This window comes from Podarcis pityusensis, assembly GCF_964106645.2.
Source record: "Podarcis pityusensis genome assembly, chromosome: Z".
In the NCBI taxonomy this organism is placed as follows: domain Eukaryota; kingdom Metazoa; phylum Chordata; class Lepidosauria; order Squamata; family Lacertidae; genus Podarcis; species Podarcis pityusensis.
Genome location: NC_138044.1, coordinates 2,650,726 through 2,668,296, shown reverse-complemented (window position 1 = coordinate 2,668,296; position 17,571 = coordinate 2,650,726). Strand labels below are relative to the sequence as shown.

General features: G+C 44.7%; 1 protein-coding gene and 1 pseudogene across 7 annotated transcripts in view; one reads left to right on the top strand and one right to left on the bottom strand.

The window, feature by feature from the left end:
* The window catches only part of GLT6D1 (glycosyltransferase 6 domain containing 1), a 48,813-nt gene that overhangs the window by 9,644 nt on the left and 21,598 nt on the right, over positions 1-17,571 (bottom strand). For 5 of the 6 annotated variants that reach the window (XM_080990986.1, XM_080990985.1, XM_080990988.1 and 2 more), the window contains exons 2-6: positions 16,160-16,249; positions 14,873-14,959; positions 10,105-10,137; positions 6,316-6,387; positions 4,216-4,275 (exon numbers count right to left, since the gene is read on the bottom strand). In XM_080990986.1, the coding sequence (XP_080847112.1) occupies positions 4,216-4,275; positions 6,316-6,387; positions 10,105-10,137; positions 14,873-14,958 (251 nt within the window). In that variant the 5' untranslated portion in view covers position 14,959; positions 16,160-16,249. The remainder of the gene's footprint in view (positions 1-4,215; positions 4,276-6,315; positions 6,388-10,104; positions 10,138-14,872; positions 14,960-16,159; positions 16,250-17,571) is intronic. The other variant, XM_080990989.1, reaches the window with a different exon arrangement.
* On the top strand, positions 13,285-13,941 carry LOC308468634 (ubiquitin-conjugating enzyme E2 variant 2 pseudogene; annotated as a pseudogene). Its single transcript has one exon. The product of its transcript is annotated as a ubiquitin-conjugating enzyme E2 variant 2 pseudogene (transcript).

Here is a 17,571-nt window from a genome sequence, read left to right as displayed (position 1 = left end):
TCAGACTCCTACAAGAAGTGATGGACTCTCCTTCACTGGAGGTTTTCAAGCAAAGGTTGGATGGCCATCTGTCAGGGATTCTTTAGTTGAGATTCCAGCATTGCAGGGGGTTGGACTTGTAATGAGTATGGGTTGCTCGTGCGTAAGTTGCCGCCTCTCCTGGCTATGTTGCCTTGTTTAAACCTTTCTGTCTGGACAGCGCTTCACTTTGTGGCTGCCTCAGTCGCTAGCAGAATCCGTCATTGGGCGTTTCTTAAACCTTTTCCAACATAAAAGTTGTTTGACGCCAAGTCTCCTCCTACTCTCCCTGCGCGGAAGCCTTCTGCGCAGGGAGGGAGTGGGTAGCGGAGGACCCGTGCTCTCCCCGCTGGTGTCCGGTGAAGAGTCCTGGAGCCCTCTCGCCGATTCCCCCATCTGCCCCCCTTTATCTCTGGTGTTGCGCTGATTTGCTTCCCCATCTGCTGAGCTGCCTCTCTCCCTGCTGGGCCCTTCTCCAGCATCATTTGAGAGCCTCCCCTCCGCCTCTAGCTCCGATGTCAGTTCCCTGACAGGACTAGATGACCCTCAGCTTGCCTTCCAACTCTACCATTCTATGGTTTTAATATTATAAAGGAAAAGCCAAATCAAAGGCATTTTGTGTGTGTAATAACCTGAACTTCCTCTTGGCTAAACAACACTAGTTCCCCACCGTCTGAACCATTTCCTGAGACGAGCTTCTAATGCAAGAACTTGAGCAAGGACAATTGAAGTCACAGGCTCAAGCAGATGACTGTTTTTGGGAGGGGTTCCCTTCTTTTTTTTGAGTTGTAAGAGATTGTGGAGTGAGTCTTGGGTGCGCATGGTGGTGACTTTTTTTGTGTCCCAGTGCCCTTTTTGAACTTCCTTAAACTGTAACTGGGGGAGATGTGTTTGTCTATTTCAATTTTGCCCACTTTCTGATAGTTGCCAACTTCATTTCTCTACAATTCTACATTAGCTTTAGGTTATATTAGTTTCACTCATGGAAATTTGTCAGTAGCTTACAGCAACATTTTTCCTAATATGCACTTTTTGGAGAGCAAGCGCCTCCTAATATTATGCCTTGTTTATATAACTGTCCACCAACACAAGCAATTTTGCACACATTATTTGGCTGGAGAACTGCACCCAAAATTCAGAGAAGTGTGAATTTCAAGGGATAACTGTGTACTGATGAACAGTACACACAAGTTACAGGTAGGTAGCCGTCCTGGTCTGCCGTGGTCAAAACAAAATAAAAAAATTCCTTCCAGTAGCACCTTAGAAACCAACTAAGTTTGTTATTGATATGAGCTTTCGGAAGTGTGCATGCACACGAAAGCTCATACCAATAACATATTTAGTTGGTCTCTAAGGTGCTACTGGAAGGAATTTTTTTGTTTTGTTTCGAGTACACATAAGAGCTTTCTCCATTGTTCTGTGGCTGTGTCTTGTGAAAACCCGATCTTGCCCACTAGAGAAATGAAACTTGCTTAAGCAAAATCTCGCTTCTGATTTTCTGCACATCTGATAACTTTATTGATTTATCATTTATTTTGTAAAATGTATACACCATCTGAGTGCAAACAAAACAAAACCCCTCAAAGGTTTACGAAAAGCATGAAGCATTAGCATTACCAATAAGAAAGATAACCCCAGTCAAGCTTGCAAAAATCTAACATTTGCCCGATAATAAATGTTGGAAATGTAAAGAAACTGAAGGTACATTCTTTCACCTTTGGTGGACGTGCCCAAGGATTAAGGTTTTCTGGGAGATGATTTATAATGAATTAAAAAAGGTATTTAAATATACCTTCTTGAAGAAACCAGAGGCCTTTCTCCTGGGCATAGTCGACCAATCGGTGTTAAAGAAGGACAGAACTTTCTTTATGTATGCTACAACAGCAGCAAGAATACTTATTGCAAAGCATTGGAAGACACAAGATCTACCCACACTGGAGGAATGGCAGATGAAAATGATGGACTATATGGAATTGGCGGAAATGACTGGCAGAATCCGAGACCAGGGAGAAGAGTTGGTGGAAGAAGATTGGAAGAAATTTAAAGACTACTTACAGAAATATTGTAAAATTAATGAATGTTAGAATGATGACGGATTGAAGTTAAGCATTTTCTAGCGGTAATGGTATAAAAGAATATGGAAAAATTGGTTTTTAATATCTAAAAATTTAATGTTATAATATATCAGGATTAAAGATCAGGACTAAAAAGGAGGGAAAGGAATCGCTGGACTAATAAATTGAATTGGAATACAAAAGAGGGAGGTATGAGGAGGTCTGGGAAACAAGTAAATGTAAAAGAAGTGATGAAAAGATGGAATTGTTTTTAGTTGGTTTTTCTTTTTTGTATTTTGTATTTTTTCTTTTTACTGTTAATTTTCTTTTTAATGTAATCTTTTCCTTTTGAAATTTTAATAAATATCATTTTTTTTAAAAAAGCATTACCAATAAGAAAGATGAACAGCATTAACTAAAAACTTTTGAAAAGTTAAAATAACAATAGACTGAAAACACACTAAAACTCACATCAACTTCCTTAACATGTGAGTAGGCTTGCCTAAACAAAATTGTTTTTAGCAGGTGCTGAAAAGTGTACAGTGAAGGTGAATGTCTGAAATCAGTAAGGCAGAAAAGATAACAAAGATAAAATCCCATTCAGCAGGTAAGATGGGATTTTTGCCAGGCTGAGTTGCAAAACAAGAAAAGCTCTCAGCTTTGCCTGAGGGCATATATTTGGTACACAAGCCCATCAAAATACGGGTCAAGAGAAACTGTGGATGAGCCCTTACTTCACATACTGGTTTGCCAAGTGCAAATTAAGCTGAACAGGAAGGATCCCTCCCAAAAGTTATCTGCAACCCAGAATAAACTGGAGGTAGAGAAGACTTCATACAGGGGGAGGTGAGGAGGTCCAGGAATAGTTGCTGGATTGCCTCAAACTTTCTTAGAGACAGCCCAAAGCTATAGTAAGCCCTAAATCATAGAATTGTAGAGTTGGAAGGGAACCCCAGGGGTCATCTACTCCAACCCTCTGCAATGCAGGAATCACATAGTTCTGCTTACTCTCTAATCAACACATCTTGAGGTTTAGGGCACATAATAGAAATAGATTGCTGTGGTGGTGGTGGTGGTGGTTTTTATTATTCTGCTTTTGAGCCCAAAGACTCCTACCCCTTAACTAGCAGAAAGTAAAGGTATAGGGACGCCTGACCAGTCCAGTCGTGGCCAACTCTGGGGTTGCGGCGCTCATCTCGCTTTACTTGCCGAGGGAGCCGGCGTTTGTCCGCAGACAGCTTCCGGGTCATGTGGCCAGCATGACTAAGCCGCTTCTAGCGAACCAGAGCAGCGCACGGAAACGCCGCTTACCTTCCCGCTGGAGCGGTACCTATTTATCTACTTGCACTTTGACATGCTTTCTGACTGCTAGGTGGGCAGGAGCAGGGACCGAGCAACCGGAGCTCACCCCGTCGTGGGGATTCGAACCGCCAACCTTCTGATCGGCAAGTCCTAGGCTCTGTGGTTTAACCCACAGCGCCAAATAAAAGGGCTCTAACTACCCCCAACATCCTCACACTTAGGGACTAGTAACCAGGATAGACAATGAGTTCAGAATTCTCTACATCAGCCTCTGGAATTCTATGTCTCAGGCGGATGCAATGGTATTGGCCACAGGTGGCAACATAAATCCACAGTGAATACCTATCAACAACTATTTTGGATAATGCTGGTCCTGGGAATGGATCCTCCAGAACACAGAGGCAGTCTACCCTCGTTCCAGCTGCTGCCTGCCTGAATCCATATATTGTGCAGGCTCCATTCTGCCCCTCAGAAGCTGCATGCAATCATTAACAATACTCTTCCAAATTTATTTAATTGCATGATTCCAGCAACCCTTACAATAACTCTGCAAGGGTGACCTATGTCATTATCCCCATTCTGCAGATGCAGGGGTGAGTGGTCAAAGCGGTACGGGAATTATGCCTTGACAAAAGTCAGAGGATGAATTTCAGGGGTGTGGTGAGGAATGTGAATAGCTCATTCTCCAGATTTCACAGTAATAGTGTAAGTCCTGTGTTGCAAGCCAGTGCCGTTGTGGGTAAAAGGCTTTGATTGCACCAAGACCTTTCTCTTCTCATTCCACCACTTCCCTTAGCCTCCCTGCCCCCGCAAAGAAAAAAAAAAGGTTTTGTCTCCTTACCGTGAATCAAACCAGCTGTCCAATGACAACCCCTTTGGTTCTTTATTCGCAAATTCGTATCTGTAAGTAGATAAAAAGAAACTGAGAAGCCCTGGAAGCTTGAGATTTTCTGAAGCCACTGCTGTTCTACAGCTGACCGGAAGCAGAATTAAATGGCCATCCCTACATGGCACTTAGGAAAGAGCTGTATTATTTGGCAAATTATCTTTCCCCATGCCAAGATCCTCCACAGTCCCATTCAACAAAGATTCCACTAGTCCATGTAACTGTACCTTTGATTAGTAGCTTCCGGCTTCTCAATCAAGCCATAGCCTCCCTTTTTGCAGCCAGAACAGCAGCTGTTTTGTTATCTAATCTATTTATCTGTGGTAAATAAATTAGATGAAAAGGACAGGACTAAAGGACTCCCTTAGGAACAGCAGGACTGACCAAGAGTACTGTACACAGTGTTGCAGGAATTTATGTATAGGTTGGGGGGGGGGTTGCTCCTCCAGCAGATATCATGCACATGCAGCCCGCTACCAAGATCAGCACAATCACTTTTGTGATTTGTCCCCACAAAACACTTCATCACAGTTTCTTCCTGCCTATTCAAAGGGCCTCTGCTGCACACTACCAAATGTAACAATGCACTGATAAATGTATCTATGTACTTGCTCCCTGGGAAAACTTCAGAAATTCATATAGACACGTGAGCTCAGCTATTCGGCAGCCCCTCTGCTTGAGTGATAATTCCTGGCATCCTGGTACCTGAGTGCCAGACAGGTAACGATTCCAGAAATAACAAACCCAGATGAAGACAAAAGGGTGTGATGAACTTGGCTGGGAAACAGCGAAATGTAAATATCTCTTTTGTTACACTTGATGGGTGTTTGGTGGAGGGCAAGGGGAACCATGGGGCAGGGTCCAGGATGCTCAGATTACTGCCACCAGACCTCCCCTTTCATGATGTAACCATGATGTATGAGTGATGTAGTTTTGGGGGGGGATGTAACATTGGGATTAGCATCTAATAAAAGTTTGGGTTCTCTTTTGTTCGGGCTTCTAACTTGTTCCACCTTGCGGCAAGTGGGAGTCCTGTCGCGATAGTCTTCAATAAAGACCAAGCCTACTGGCTGCTGTTTTGCTCTGGTATTCCTGGCTGGTGTCCCTGTTTTTTTGTCCAAGGGAGGCCTAAGATTTCTCCATTAACAGGAAGCAGGTAACTAGCCTCTTGAAAACAAAAGGCAGGGACCAAAGGTAAGAACTAATTATATGGGCTGTGGGACCAAAGCATCAATAGAGCCTTGTCAGTCTACACTGAACAAGCTCGGGCTACATCTGCATTAAATAAAAAGGGCCTCAAAATAGCCTTTTTAGAACTATAGACCAGGCTTCCTCAACCTCAGCCCTCCAGATGTTTTGAGACTACAGTTCCTATCATCCCTGACCATTGGTCTTGGTAGCTAGGGATAATGGGAATTGTAGGCCAAAAACATCTGGAGGGCCCAGGTTGAGGAAACCTGCCATAGATATACTTACTTACTTACTTACTTACTTACTTACTTATTAAATTTGTATACCACCCGTCATTTGCAGAACTCAGGGCAGTTCACAATATAAAAATACAATATAAGCACAAAATATATGACAAAAACAAAAAACAAACACATAAATCAACAACCCCACCTCCCCTGCACTGCCTCCCACAAACACATTTAAGCAAAAGGGGTGTTTATCAGCCAAAGGCCTGGCTGGAAAGGAATGTTTTTGCCTGGCACCTAAAGGTGTATAACGAGGGCAGCAGGCAAACCACCTTGGGGAAATGTAGCTGGAAAAGGTCCAGAGTTCTCAGAGTCTCCTGATCCCAAAACAGTCTTCTGTATCAGGGCTGAGTGCTGCAATATATAAAGCAAGGAAAGTACTTCTGAGCTTATGCAGAGGGCCGGCCCAACAGCCAGCAACCAAATGCAGTCTCTGGATTGGCACATTAGTTCAACATGCTAATACGTTAAAAGTCCTAGTTGCAGTTGATTTCCTGTATCGCTGGCCAGCTTTGGCCACTATGGGAAGGGCTTGCTGATTTCAGTTTTGGCTCATATAAATATATGGTCCTCTTACCTTGAGTTAAACCAGTTGCTTATGGCCAGCCACTGCTCTGTCTGGTTTTTCAACTGGGAAATCTTTAAGCTCCTGTATATGTAAGGAGAAAACAAAAAGATACTTGGAAGATGAACCTGGAAGGATGTGTTGAGGAGGCTAGACCTAGTGGCAACAGCCTGTTTTCTGCATGCAGACGGCTCCAGGTGAAACTGAGGAGATCTCCAGTACCTGGGTTGCACCCAGAGGGCAACTGCCAGTCAGAGGGACCAGGATTTGCCCTCCAGATGTTTGGAGCTGTCACCCAAAACATCTGGAGGCCCCAGGATTGCAAATACTGGTTCTAGGCAATGCCAGGGTCGATGGAGCGAACTGCCTGACCTGATACAAGGCAGCTGGTGCAGATGGGCCCATAAGGTTGTCAGCAGAGGGATGGAGACACACAGATTCCTGGTTGAGCATATTTCTATCCTTGGCAGAGTGCCACAGCTCAGCTGACACTGCTCCGCAATGTCCCAAGCAAGCATGCAAGCAAGCATGCAAGCAAGCAAGCAAGCAAGCAAGCAGCCTGCACCTCCAGGCTTCTCATTCTGCACAGACAGATGTGGGCAAAATCTGACACCTGGGCCACTCTCCCCAAACTAAGTAAAGGTAAAGGGACCCCTGACCATTAGGTCCAGTCGTGGCCGACTCTGGGGTTGCGGTGCTCATCTCGTTTTATTGGCCGAGGGAGCTTCCGGGTCATGTGGCCAGCATGACTAAGCCACTTCTGGCGAACCAGAGCAGCGCACAGAAACGCCGTTTATCTTCCCGGCGGAGCAGTACCCGTTTATCTACTTGCACTTCGAACTGCTAGGTTGGCAGGAGCAGGGACAGAGCAACGGGAGCTCACCGCATTGGGGGATTCGAACCACCGACCTTCTGATTGGCTCTGTGGTTTAACCCACAGCACCACCCGCATCCCTTCCCCAAACTAAATAGGAATAAAAAGCAGCGTCAGAAGGCTGTGTTTATGGAGGAGTTGCTCCTTTATCCCCTCCTGCTATCCACCAGCAGCTTTTCTGGAGGGGGGAATAATATTGGGGGTGCTTGCCTGTGAATGGAGAAGCATACTGGGTATGTGTTAGCGGGTAAAGGGCAAGAGAAGAAAGGTTAAGCAGCCCCCTTCCCCTTAAACTGAACCTGCCATAGTGGCTTTTTATTTAAAATGGACTTCTGGAAAAAGAGGCAGACAAAAATCTGTGTTGTGGCTAATTTGGCGCCGTGCCTCCTTCCTGGGACACGACACAGAATGGGGACCACCCAGGCTATTTGTACACAGCTGAGGAGTAGCAGGTGGTTTTGTGCATTTGGGACACAGCATCACCAGAAACAGTTTGATGTTGGAGGTCTGCGTGCTAGGTCTGCGTGCTGTTTGCTCCATTTGGTCTATCACATTTGGATGATCATCTTCATCAAATGATAGACTCCTACCTTCAGGAGCACTGTCTCCCTCCCCCACATTAGTCAGTTTAAAGCCCTCATGATGAGGTTTCTGAGATTTTTGGCAAAAACATTTCTCCCAACCGTTGTGAGGTGCAGCCCATCGCTTGCCAGAAGTCCATCTTCAAGAAACTGCAGTCCGTGATCTAAGAATCCAAACCGTTCCTGTTTACACCATTTGCGAAGCCAGCTGTTCACTTCCACTATTTTTCCCTCTCTCCCTGGGCCACGTCATTCAACTGGGAGGACAGATGAGATGACAATTTGTGCATTTAATTGCTTCAATTTCCTGCCCAGAGCCTCGTAGTCTCTTTTGATCTACTGGAGGCTATTGCTTGCAGTGTCATTGGTTCCCACATGAACCAAGAGGAAGGGGTATTTGTCAGTGGGTTTTATGATTCCTTGCAGTTGTTCAGTTACATCTTGGATCTTAGCCCCGGGGAGACAGCACACTTCCCGAGACATCTTGTCAGGCCCACAGATCACTGCTTCTGTTCCCCTCAGTAGGGAATCCCCTATCACCACTACACGCCTCCTCTTAGGTTTGGTCGGGGTTCTTCCGTGAGCTGTCCGTTCCAAGGTCGCCTGCACATTCCCTGAGGACTGACTTTGCTGCTCATCTTCATATACCTGATCGACTGTAATGAGGGAGAGATCCTCAAATGGAGTCTGCTCTTCGTCTTCCATGCTAGGGGAGAGGACCTCAAAGCGATTGTGTATTTCTAAACAATCAGAGCGAACCCTGGGCCTCCTACTTCTTTGAGTCACGTTTCTCCATATATCTGGCTCCTGTGTTGGTGAACTAGCCTCCTTCTCAGGGGAGTCCCCTGTCTCCTCCTTGGTGGAGACGGTGTGCTCTGTTGCTTCCAAGAAGAGCTCCAGCTCTCTAATTCTTTGGAGCATAGCTACACGTTCCTCCAGTTGCTGGACTTTGTCTTTTAAGAGGGCAATCAACATGCAATTGCTGCAGGTAAAGCTGCCTGCAACCTTCGGCAAGATGGCAAACATTGCGCAGGAACCGCAGGCGACTACAGCTGTTCCCTCCCCCTCCATCTTGAGAACGTGTCGTTGGGGGTGGCTACAGTGGTCCTCCATCATAAAAAGGGTGAAGACAGGACAAATAACTCCCCCCACAAAAAAACCTAGGTCTCCCCCAACAAAAGCTTGAGACTAGCTCCCCTAAATCTAAAAGATGGATCAAACCGCTGCCCTGCAAGCTCTGATAAGCTCCTCCCACAGCTAATCACCTGCCTCAACAGAAACCCTGCCCCCTCTGACCTTTGCACAGGGAGAGCAGCCAATCAGCCACAAAGAAACACACACACACACACACACACACACACACAAGAAAACCCTTTTTGCTCCTTCTTCAACTGCTGCCCTGCTAGCTCTGATAAGCTCCTCCCACAGCTAATCACCTGCCTCAACAGAAACCCTGCCCCCTCTGACCTTTGCACAGGGAGAGCAGCCAATCAGCCACAAAGAAACACACACACACACACACACACACACACACACAAGAAAACCCTTTTTGCTCCTTCTTCAACTGCTGCCCTGCAAGCTCTGATAAGCTCCTCCCACAGCTAATCACCTGCCTCAACAGAAACCCTGCCCCCTCTGACCTTTGCACAGGGAGAGCAGCCAATCAGCCACAAAGAAACACACACACACACACACACACACACACACAAGAAAACCCTTTTTGCTCCTTCTTCAACTGCTGCCCTGCAAGCTCTGATAAGCTCCTCCCACAGCTAATCACCTGCCTCAACAGAAACCCTGCCCCCTCTGACCTTTGCACAGGGAGAGCAGCCAATCAGCCACAAAGAAACACACACACACACACACACACACACACACACAAGAAAACCCTTTTTGCTCCTTCTTCAACTGCTGCCCTGCAAGCTCTGATAAGCTCCTCCCACAGCTAATCACCTGCCTCAACAGAAACCCTGCCCCCTCTGACCTTTGCACAGGGAGAGCAGCCAATCAGCCACAAAGAAACACACACACACAAGAAAACCCTTTTTGCTCCTTCTTCAACTGCTGCCCTGCTAGCTCTGATAAGCTCCTCCCGCAAGCTCTGATAAGCTCCTCCCTTGTCTTTTAGGACAAGGACATTCTTCATAAAGATTTTTGGAACACTGCTCCAAGATCCTGTTTGGCTAATGAGTAGGGTAGGGAAATTGCTTTAAAAGAATCGTTAAAAGACCTCCCTTTTGCCCAAGAACCCTGGCAACCATGAGCAAGACAGACCATGAGCAAGACAGAGACCCCTCTGCATGTTGTCAGCAAAAGGAGCTAGCAAAGTAAAGAGCAGATGCTTACCTGTTCTTGTACATCCATATTAATGTTCCATCACTGCAAAAACAGGAATAAAGTGTTATGTATTTTCTTGCAGACTTCTTGTTATATCACAAAGCTGGAAGGGCAGTACAGCCCTCTTGAGAATAAATCCCCTGTTGTGGTTAACACGATCCTATGTTGAGCAAATCCACACATGTGTGTGCAGGATCAAGCCCCGTGGACTATCCTCGTTCCCTTCACCCAGACCAGCAAGCCACCTCTTAATTAGGAGAAGGGCTCAGTGGTACAGCATCTCCTTTGCATGTAAAGGGTCCTGGGTTCAACTCCTGCCATCTCCAAGTAGAACTGACTGAGAGAGGGAAATATTCTTCTCTGCTGGAAACCCTGGAGAGCTGCTGCCAGTCAGCGTGGACAATACTAGATGGATAAACTGGCTGCACACAGTAAAAAGCACTTTTTCTGTTCTCCTATGAACAGAATCTGCTCTCAAGTTCTCCCCTGCTAAAGTTCACATCTTGGATACATTCTTCGTGTATCGGGCTATTTGTTGAATATTCATTAACGTTTTAATAATGACATTTTATTCCCATATTTCAACAATTTGATAGTTTTATATTTGTGTTACGGAAATTACGGGGGGGGGCACGTCTTTAAAGTTAAATTTACAAACATTATGCCTGAATGTATCCTTTCAACTTGACAGCTCAGGGAAGTTACCTAGCTTTAAAAATAATATAAAATCAACTCCTTTGCCAGCTTCCTCCATTCCAAAGCTATGTAGCAATGATGTAGCAATGGTGCTGTACGAACTGTATTCTGGGATATGGTGGGAAAGTTTTAAAAGTCCTTGTCACCCCATCCTCGGGGTTCAAATATCCTCTTCAAACCTGTTGCGCAATAAATTTTGGTCTACAGCTATTTGCTCCGGTTGGTGGCTGGACTCCTCCTTTATTCTGCAGGGACCCGCGGGCTCTGCCCGACAAGCTGGGTGGCTGAGCAGCCTCACACCTAGATTTTTCCATAACAATTTGACAACCTGGCATAGCATTTAACCAAACTTAGATTTCCACTCTCAAGAGAGGAAATGTGATGGCATGGAATTTGTGGCAACTAATGAAAATTCATACCAAACCCACCCCACAACTGAAATAGAAGTAATCAGGTCTGGGCCTCCTCTCCTTCAAATGTCACCTGGGGGCAGCCATTCCATCATACTGTCTCACTAGGAAGGATGGGAAGCCACAGGGTTCATCCCATTAGCTTTGCTCAAAACCCACCTCCACTAGGTAAAAGCGTTTAATAACTTGTACCCATTTTACGTTTTCCTCTCCCCTCCCCTGCCCCTTTCCCCTTGCAGGGCATGTTTCTTAAGACTGTAAGCCTTCAGGGAAGAGGCTGCCTTGTTTTAATTCAGTAACTCTCAAAGGGCGTGTCATGTGCCGCACTGTGTGGCAGGAGAGGATGGTAAGTGTGGCAGGAAGATTCAAGGACAATTAGTATTACTGGGAATTTTCTTATGTAGCTGCATTGATTTATACTTTCTGAATGTCCCATTACCATATTATAAATTAGTCATGTTCTAGGAGTTCTGCTAGGAGTTGTTTCTTACCAATGAATTTCTTACCAATGCAGTCATACCTTGGGTTGAAGCAGCTTCAGGATAAGTATTTTCGGGTCGCGCGCTGCGGCGACCCGGAAGTAACGGAGCGTGTTACTTCCGGGTTTTGCCGCTCGCGCATGCACAGATAGTCAAAATGATGTCACGCGCATGCGCGGAAGTGGGAAAATGCAACCCGTGCATGCACAGACGCAGGTTGCGTTAACTTCTGGATGCAAACGGGGCTCCGGAACAGGATCCTGTTCACATCCAGAGGTACCACTGTAAAAAATTCAGTGTGGCAAGCAAACTTTTATTCTGAAACTGTCGCCCAGAGAGAGTGAGAGCCACTGTTTTAACCGATAGCATGAAAGCCATCCTGGGAGCCTTTTCAGCTGAAGAACAGAGTACAAATGCTCAAAACAAAACAAAACAAAACAAAGGCACTTGTGGTTGCAGGCTGCTCTCTGCATGGTAGACAGACCATGCAGACCATGTCAACCATTTCCATAGCACTTGGGGGAATGGGTTTGACAAAGTGCTTTAGATACATCATGTCAGACTGACACTTCCTGTGAAAAGTCAGGCTGGACAGCTCTGTCTATGTCCAATCCTCATCAAATTTACATGTAAATTCATGTAAAATTCATTCCATCTCATTTCTGCATTATAATCTGAAGAGTTTTTATAAAAAAAGTTTTATGACAAAATGTATTTAAATATGTATTTCATCTCAATTTACACATTTCTAAGATTTGATTCAATTTAAATGTATTTTGTTTTACTTTTGAGCTGAAAACTGCACTGTAAAATTCAGAGAAATGTGAAATCGAGAGGGACCAGTGTACACTGGTACCTCGGGTTAAGTACTTAATTCGTTCCGGACGTCCATTCTTAACCTGAAACTGTTTTTAACCTGAAGCACCACTTTAGCTAATGGGGCCTCCTGCTGCTGCCGCTGCGCCGCCGCCGCACGATTTCTGTTCTCATCCTGAAGCAAAGTTCTTAACCTGAGGTAATATTTCTGGGTTAGCGGAGTCTGTAACCTGAAGCGGATGTAACCTGAAGCGGATGTAACCCGAGGTACCACTGTATTAACGATCCATGCGTTGGTGCACGTTAAGCCAGTTTGTTTAAAAACTGCCAATCAACCTGGCTGGTGGGGGAGGGGTTTGGACAAGATAGCTGGATCCACAGTTAAAGTCCCTCATAATTTTCACTTGTTGAAAGAGCTTGAAGAAGGTAAGAAAGGACTAGGACCCTCGTACCTACGGGACCGCCTTTCCTGGTATGCCCCACGGAGGACCTTACGGTCTGCAAATAACAACATCTTGGAGGTCCTGGGCCTCAAGGAGATTAGACTGGCCTTGACCAAGGACACGGCCTTTTTAGTTGTGGCCCCGGTCTGGTGGAATGCACTCCCACAAGAGACCAGGGCCCTGCACGATCTGACATCTTTCCGCAGGGCCTGCAGGATGGAGCTGTTCCACCTGGCCTTTGGTCGGGGTTCAGTCTGACTCCGCTTTCCCCCATAAGAACTTGCATGAAAGTGGCCCCCCAACTTTTCTCACAGGCTCATATAAGATCAGTTAGGCCTGGTAGGCATTTAAGGTTCCCATCCCTAATTTGCGGGTTGCCATCTGATTGGATTTTATTCTGATCCTGATCTGATTTTAGGATGTATTTTAATTGACTGCCTGATTTTATGTTAATGTATTATACATTTGATGTTAGCCGCTCTGAGTCCGGTTTTGGCCGGGGAGGGCGGGGTATAAATAAAGGTATTATTATTATTATTATTATTATTATTATTTAGCACAGTAAGCTGGGGCCTCAAAGATGATGAAGACATGACACTCACAAGGTGGACAGACCTTTTTATTGGGCCACCAAGGACAAATTATGAAAACAGAATACACAGCTTGAAAGCAGAGTGTGGACCTAAATATCCAGAAGCACCCTCCAACAGTTAAGATTCATAACTAAAATCAATATGAATGGAATAAATAATTCCAATGGAATGCTGGGTGCACGAAGCCTACCAGAGTTAGCAAAATGACAAAATTCTTGTAGCATTAAAGTTGCGCTTCCAGAGCTAAGGTATCTAATGATGTCCAAAAAAAATATGAATCTTCTACAACCTCCAGAAGAACAAATTTATAACAATTAATTTTAGCTGAATCCCAGACTTGTCTTAAACAACTTCTACTTATGTTTAATGTCTTGATTTGCAATGCAAACCACCAATGCATTAAGACTTTCTGCTCTGGATACTTGAAAGAATGAATATATGTAATATGCAAGACCCATATGTTTTCAGGCACAATCAGAGAGATAAAAGGCGACACAATTATTTTTCCTCTTTACCAAGGCACTATAATTTTAAGCATAGACCTGAAGTAGCCCAGAATTGGAGCTCCGGTGTTTTCTGATGAAAGCAGCCCTGTTTAGGGAAGTTTTAAGGATTGACGATTTTTTGTTATGTTTTTAGATATGTTGTAAGCCACCCAGAGTGGCTGGGGAAACCCAGCCAGATGGGTGGGGTATAAATAATAAAATTATTGTTATTATTGTTATTGTTATTAGACAAAAGCATGGCAAAGTCAGGTTGCTGTGGAATAATATTTCAGAAAACTTTTTCTAAAGAAGAAAAAGTACAAATGGCATGCTTTATACATCTTGCTTTAGTCAAAGAGCTGCAGATAAAATTGTTAAATTGTTAAAAGCTGACCAAGCCTAATTCTTCTCTGTCTATAATGAGAAACAAGATGTTGGGTGTCTTTGATCCTAAACCATGGGTAGGCAAACTAAGGCCTGGGGGCTGGATCTGGTCCAATCACCTTCTCAATCCGGCCCGTGGATGGTCTGGGAATCAGCGTGTTTTTACATGAATAGAATGTGTCCTTTTATTTAAAATGTATTTCTGGGTTATTTGTGGGACCTGCCTGGTGTTTTTACATGAGTAGAATGTGTGCTTTTATTTAAAATGCATCTCTGGGCTGTTTGTGGGGTATAGGAATTCGTTCATTTTTTCCCTTCAAAATATAGTCCAGCCCCTCAACAAGGTCTGAGGGACAGTGGACCAGCCCCCTGCTGAAAGGTTTGCTGACCCCTGTCCTAAACACTTGCTTCTTGTAAGAACAGTACATTCTAACTGATTTCCAGGATGCCAGGATCCCTTTTCCTACTTACCTGTCCAGGTAAGCAAAAACTGCCAATGATAGTATTGCCAAGAAGGAAATCGATAGCAGAGCTGTCTTCCCTCTGGAGAGTGTCATCCTTATCAGAAAGAAAAAGAGGAGATGTTTGCCAATATCTTCACTGAGCAGAGTTCAGGGAGAGCCTGGAAATGTTTCTGGCCTGAAATGTGACCCACCCCCACGCCACCCCGCTCCCGAGTTGGTTATCATTGACAGACAGAAACCCTGGAAGGGTCACAGCACTCACACGGAGGCTATTCTGTGAATAGGGATAGAAAGTTCTGCCAATTTCAGTTTTTTTCATTTTTCCAGTCTTAAATTCAGTTCTCCACATTTCTGCAGCAACATATATGTATTTTAATGCAAACTCTACCTTAGCACATGCATTTTTGTGAACATTTTCTGGTTTGGAGAACTGCGGCACAAAATTTGCATGAGTACAGAGATGCTCTGTTTCAGGTTTAGTAATGCTTTGGGAAGTGTGAATATGGTAGATTCAGCTTCAAATGCAAACCCATCTCAGGCGACGTTTCCCAGGAAGAGAAAGGTGTGACTGTCAAGGTGACCTAAGCCTTTAAGCACCCTGCCCTCTGACTCACGGTGCAAAGCTCCGCATGCTTGCAGAATAAATCCCCACTGATTTCAAACTGCAGTTTATTCCCTAGGAGCATGCAAAATGTTGCGCAGTCTTTTAAAAAAAGTTTGTTACTGGGCAAACCATTTTTTGTACAACTATATCCAGCTCTGCTTGCTTGTTATACACACACACACACACACACACACACACAGAGAGAGAGAGAGAGAGAGAGAGAGAGAACTGCTTTTGTAGACTAAGCATTCTACAAAATGAAGGAAATAGAAATTTCAGGGGAAACAGTTACTGAAAGATTGGAAAAATAATTAAAATGGGCCAAAAATTGATTTAAACATGCCAGCAGTCTACATATCTGGGTAGACTTGTCTAAACAAAAAGCCTTTTAGGCAGGCACTGAAAAAGAGTACAGTGAAGACAACTGCCTGATGTCAATCTGAAGGGAGTTCCAAAGGGTATGTCCTACCATGCTAAAAGACCAGTTTCTTACAAATGCAGAATGGTATTCTGTAGCCACTGTAACAGTGCGAGTTACATAGATCAAGGCAGTTAAGCGGGAGTACATAGGGTAAGACGATCTTGCAGGTAAACTGGTCCCAAAGATTTTAAGGGCTTCATAGTAACACATTGAATCTGGCCCAGCAGCAACTGCAGATCTAAATCTTAGGATTAGGGGCAGGCACTTACTTTGGTTTTGTTGTGTGGATTTTATCACCTGAGAGGTCAGCATCAATCTTGTGGTCTTTAGGTGCAAGTAGCAATGCTTAGCTTCTGGTTCTAAAAAGAAGGAATAAAACAGAGTTGTTACAAAACCTCTTCTAGGTTCTCACTTCAAGGGAAGCCCCATGGACCAAAGGTCCAGCCCGTATAGATGTTGTTGGATCCAGCTCCCCATAGTGCCAGCCTGCTGCCTAAGTCCCCTCCTCGCCAGGGTTTACATACATACATCAAATTTATTATGGTCAGAGACCAGATGGGACTACAATCCCAATAACAAAGCAAACATTTAAAGCAATATACAACAATGGATTTTAAGTTTAAAAGTGTGATAGGCATATAAACACATAAAAACTTTAAGATAGACTACCTTAGAGAAATGACCCAGTCGCTTGTGGATCCAAGTTTGGGAATTTTCTTAACAAACTAGATTGAATCAGGGGATGGTCTGCACCTACAGATCTGTGCGCAGAATCGGGGTTGTTTTGTGGTCTTTGTCTAACAGGAGAAGGTCGAATTTTTGCTTTCCCGGGGGGTCAGCAATCCTCACCAGCAGGGGGTCAATGGTTTCTCTACGTGCCTCAAAAGGGACATCTTAAAAATATGTGTTCAGGGCTTCCTATGTTCCCCAATGGACAGGCACAAATTCTCTGGTCATATGGGACTTTTTTAAAGGATCCTTCCAAGACCGGCGAGGGCAGAGCTGAGCTTCTGGCAGGTGTGAAAGCCCTTCTTGCATTTTTGGATACAAGAAAAAAGAGATATGCTGCTGGTGCAGCTATATCTCTCTCGATTTCTACAATTTTGTAGTTGGGGCACCTTGAGCAGTCCTGTTGTCTCTCGGTGTCTATAATTCTTTGCCTAACCATTGCTTTTGCTTGGCCCAAGCTCAGACTTAGAAGGGCTTGAGGGGCAAAACCCAGTTTCTGAAGAGTGTTCAGGACTGCTGTCTGCCAGCCTGACTGGAACTGGTCGCCAGGGTTCTTTCCAAGAAATCAGAGACTGTATCTGCACTGCAAGCAGCATCAACGGGGGTTCAAATCCCCACAGGTGTGGGGTTGCACCAGGTGTACAGGGGCACTTCAACCTCCCCCCCCTGCTGTAGTCCAGAGTACAACCCCCCCCAAAGCAAGATCATTCTACTAACTGAGACACCTGCTGACTCCTCCACCCACCTCACTGAATGCTTTCTATTTATCTCAATTGGTCGTTATAAGAACTCTGTAACCATAAGAAACTGGAGCCTGAGTTTGCTTTCCTTCCCTCCTCTTTCATGCTGCTTCTTTTAGAATGCAAATCTAAGGACAAAGACCAATCAAACACACATACTCCACAATTTTTCGGTCCCCTCCCACCCTATTCAGGGTGCCAATAGAATTTTC